At 35.0% G+C, this 5,001-nt stretch overlaps 1 protein-coding gene across 2 annotated transcripts in view; it reads left to right on the top strand.

Annotated features, from left to right (window-relative positions):
• pole2 (polymerase (DNA directed), epsilon 2) overlaps positions 1 to 458 on the top strand; it is an 11,167-nt gene extending 10,709 nt beyond the window's left edge. For both annotated transcript variants that reach the window (XM_087288510.1, NM_173246.1), the window contains 1 exon segment: positions 305 to 458. In XM_087288510.1, coding sequence (XP_087144636.1) covers positions 305 to 323 — 19 coding nt within the window. In that variant the 3' untranslated portion in view covers positions 324 to 458.
• Positions 459 to 5,001: the final 4,543 nt, after the last annotated feature.

Genomic DNA, 5,001 nt, shown 5'->3' with positions numbered 1-5,001 from the left:
TTATTGATGATGATTATGATTGATTATTGATGATGATTATGATCATGATTGATTATTGATGATGATTATGATTGATTATTGATGATGATTATGATTGATTATTGATGATGGTTATGATCATGATTGGTTATTGATGATGATTATGATTGATTATTGATGATGATTATGATTGATTATTGATGATGATTATGATTGATTATTGATGATGATTATGATTGATTATTGATGATGGTTATGATCATGATTGGTTATTGCTGCTTCAGCATGTTCTGACTCACTCTTGTCTCTCTCTGATTGTTGACAGTAAGCTCCAGGGCCTGTGACCCAGTGGAACGCCCCCCCGCCTCATCTCTGTTGCCCTCTGTAAATGTGGATGTTTTAGGTTGTGTTTCTTACCGTGACGTTTGATTTTATGCACTTTTAAAGTACAATAAAAAAAGAAAAATTTGAGACGTAAACCGCTTTAGTTTGTGCACATCCACAGCTGCAGATGGAGGATTAGCACACTCCTCAGGGTAAATGTATATATCTGCATCTGCTGTATTCCTCTTCTATTGATCAGTGATTTACAGCATCAGTCTGACCAGCTGATTCTCCAGCCAGACTCGTGTACATACGTGTTTATATATATATTCGGGGTGTAACGGTTCACAAAAATCACGGTTTGGTTCGATACGACAGTGGTGTCACGGTTCGGTACGTTTTCGATACAGCAAAAAAAGAAAAAAACAGGATTCCTCAGATTTTTTTTTTTTTCCAAAAGTATTTTTATTGAACATATTAGATATGAAACATACATTACAAAATAGCTTTTCAATTTTTTTTTTTTACACAACAAACAAACAAAACCTGCCGCACATACATTTAGGTTCTAGAAAAAAAAAATAATATTAAGAAAAAATACAAATAAATAGTAATAATAAGTAAAACATATGTTACTCTCATTAATAAGGGGAGAAAAAAGACAATACAAAAAATTGAAGAGAAAAAAAAAAAAAAACAACAACAAAAAACAAACAAGGAAAGGTTCTACTCTTCTAAAATGACTGAGGGGTCCATCTTTTTTACGTGATCTAAAACAGGTTGCCAGGTGAGAAAAAACATATCAGTACAGCCTCCTAAAGTGTATCGTATTTTTTCTAAGGTCATGTGGTGTAGAAGTTCCATAAGCCATTGCTTAAAGGTTGGAGGAAGTTTTTCCTTCCATTTCAGCAATATTAATCTTCTAGCTAAAAGCGTAGCAAAGGCAATCACATTTATCTTGCTTTTGTTAAAACATAAGGACTGTGGTGTGATCCCAAAAATTAAAATTATGGCCTCAGGTTCTATATAGGTATTTAATGCGTCCGAGAGGAATTTAAATATTAGCTGCCAGAATTTCTTTAATTTTGAACAAGCCCAAAACATATGAGATAAAGTAGCTGGCTCAATGTTACACCGGTCACAGTTAGGGTCTATATTTGGTTTAAATTTGGCTAATTTCACTTTGGACCAATGTAATCTATGTACTACTTTAAATTGTATAACTCTATGTTTTAAACAAATTGAAGATGAGTGGATATTGTCTAAAACGGATTGCCACATATCTTCTGATAGTTCTATCTCTAGCTCCACCTCCCATTTTCTTTTTAATTTTACTAGGGGTTCCAGATTGTGGGAATTAATTATAGAATATATTTTGGCAATAAGTCCTTTTGAGTATGGGCTTAGCTCCATAATAGAGTCAAGCAGGGAGGGGGCAGGCAGTGAGGGATAGCGACTCATTGAGGAGGACACAAAACTTCGCAGCTAGAGGTATCTAAAGAAGTGAGAATTTGGAATTTGAAACTTAACTTTTACTTGTTGGAATGAAGCAAATTGCCCATCAATAAACATATCTTTTAATATCTTAAGACCTTTCATAGACCAGATGTCAAAAGTTTTGTCTATAGTAGAGGGGGTGAACATATGATTTCTTGCTATGGGGGCATAGGCTGATAGTCCTTTAAGTGCAAAACTTCTTCTAAATTGTGCCCATATTTTTAGTGAGTGTTTGACAACTGGGTTTAAAGAGTATTTAGATAAAGGTTCAGGTGTCGGAAAATTTGAGCATAGCAGAGCATGGAGAGAGGTTGAAAAATTTGATGTGTTTTCTAAAGATAACCAATTAGGGCCACTGTCATATGATGGATTTGACCAGTGTAGCATTGCTCGAATATTAGCTGCCCAGTAATACTGCTGAATGTTGGGTAATGACAATCCTCCATGGTCTCGGTGTCGTTGTAAAATATTTTTACGGATACGTGCATTTTTTCCATTCCATATAAAAGATGATATTAATTTATCTAAAAGTAAGAAAAATGATTTTGTTAAGAATACGGGTATGCACTGAAAAAGATATAAACATCTGGGTAATATATTCATTTTTATAGTGTTTATTCTACCTCCCAGTGACAATGGTAACGGATTCCAATGTTCAAGGTCTTTTTTTATGGAATCTATCAGTGGAGGGAAATTAACTTTGTACAAATGTTTGTATTTATTAGTGATCCATATACCTAAATATTTGAATTTGTCTTTAGTTATTTTAAATGGTAGTGAGGTAAAAATAATCTTTCTACCAGCATTATTAATGGGCATAAGCTCACTTTTTTGCATATTTATTTTATAACCTGATATTTTCCCAAAGGCAGTCAGTAATGTCATAATTTGTGGTAGAGTTGTTAGTGGTTCAGATATATATAGGAGGGTGTCATCTGCATAGAGAGAAATTTTATGTTCAAAGTTGTCCCTCTGTATACCCTTGATATTGATATCATTTCGTATCGCAATGGACAGAGGTTCAATTATGAATGCAAATAATAAGGGGGACAGAGGGCAGCCTTGTCTGGTTCCCCTTTCTAACGAAAAAAAGGAGAAATGTGACAATTTGTACGTATTGCTGCCATAGGTGATGAGTATAAGATTTTAATCCATGAAATGAACTTTGTGCCAAATCCAAATTTTTTAAGAGTGTAAAAGAGGTAGTCCCACTCCACCCGATCAAAAGCCTTCTCAGCATCAAGTGAGAGAAGGACTTCCGGGACATCAGATGGAGTGGGATGGTGGAGGATATTTAGAAGTCTGCGTATATTATAGAATGAATATCGGTTTTTAATAAAGCCTGTCTGGTCACCAGAAACTATTGTAGGTAGCACTATTTCCAGCCGATGCGCTAATATTTTGGCGAATATCTTACTGTCAACATTCAGCAATGAAATTGGTCGATAAGAGCTGCATTCTGATGGATTTTTATCTTTTTTATAGATTAGAGAAATAATTGCTTGATTCATAGTCTCTGGCAAGGAGCCCGTGACTGAGGATTCTTCATATAGGGAAAGTAGAATAGGGGCAAGATCGCCAGAGAACTTTTTAAAGAATTCACTTGGAAAACCGTCTGGGCCTGGTGATTTTCCGTTTTGCATAGATGACACTGCTCTAATAAATTCGTCTTTTGAAAATGGATTCTCCATGTCTAGAGCGAACTCTTGATCAATAGTGGGTAGACTAATTTTCTTAAAAAAAGAATCAAATAATGACTCATCTTTACAAGACTCCGAAGTATATAATTGTGAATAGTATTCTCTAAACCGATGGTTGATCTCTAAGGGATTCGTCAATTTAGTGCCAGTGTTATCATTAACTGACATAATGGAATGTGCTGCATTTTGTTGTCGAAGTTGGTGAGCTAAGATCTTCCCTATCTTTTCACCATGTTCATACATCTTATGCCTGGACTTAATTAAAAGATTTTCTGTTTGTTTTGTACATAATAAGTTAAATTCAGACTGAAGAGCTAAACGCTGTCTAAACATGTCAGGTGTAGATGAGTGTGCCAAAATTTCATCAAGTTTTAAAATATTATTTTCAATTTTTTTAAGCCGCTCATGTTGTTTTTTCTTTAATCTGGCACTTTATGATATAATTTGGCCTCGAAGATAGGCTTTAAGAGATTCCCAGATAAGACTAGAGGATATTCCTGGAGTCTGATTGTGCCCTAAATATTCTCTAATTTCTGATGATATAAATTTAACAAACTCCACATCAGAGAGAAGTAGTGTATTAAATCGCCATGGCCGATAGTTGTTTGATGTAATTGGCATATCTAGAGTGATTAATAATGGCGCATGATCTGATATCACTATTGCATTATATTTGCATTCACTAACTAGAGGAAGTAGTTCACTGTCCAGAAAAAAATAATCTATACGTGAATATGTCTTATGAACTGGTGAATAAAATGAATAACCTCTACACCCAGGATTTTGGAATCTCCAAACATCAATCATTCCATAGGTTTTAAGAAGTTGGTTAATCACTTGAGTTGTACGACTTGGTATCATTGGTTTGAGAGAGCTGCGATCCAGTGAGGGTGATAGTACGCAATTAATATCTCCTCCTAATATAAGATGATGAGTATCTATATTAGGTATTCGTGAGAAGAGACCCGTAAAGAATGCACTGTCATCCCAATTGGGTGCATATACATTTACCATAACTACCGGAGTATTATTTAGTCTACCCACTACCATTATATAACGGCCTGCTGGATCAGCTTCGATTTTTGATGCCTCAAATGAAACCGTTTTACTAATGAAAATTGCTGTTCCTCTAGATTTGGAGTGAAGTCGAGTGAAAGAGTTGTCCCACCCATCCTCCTCTTAGTCTAAAGTGATCAAAAGTTTTCAGGTGGGTTTCTTGTAGGAAAGCGATATCTGTATTTAACTGTTTTAAGTGTGAGAGAACCTTTCCACGTTTCACTGGATGATTCAAAGATTTAACATTCCAACTTATAAGATTCACCTGGCAAACGCCTGATGCGTTAACATTGTGTGGTTTAACCATACGTCTTTAAAAATGTAAGCTTACATACAAACGCTTCGTTTAAATATAACAGAAAAGACCCTTCCAATAAGATTGTAGAAAACAAAACAAGAAGTAGAAGTATAAAATGAAGTGCGACATTTACCCATTCCCAAACAC

This window comes from Danio rerio, chromosome 17, assembly GCF_052040795.2.
Source record: "Danio rerio strain M-AB ecotype USA chromosome 17, GRCz13ab, whole genome shotgun sequence".
NCBI lineage: Eukaryota > Metazoa > Chordata > Actinopteri > Cypriniformes > Danionidae > Danio > Danio rerio.
The sequence above is the reverse complement of the archived record's forward strand: the minus strand, read 5'-3'. Positions and strand labels throughout refer to the sequence as shown.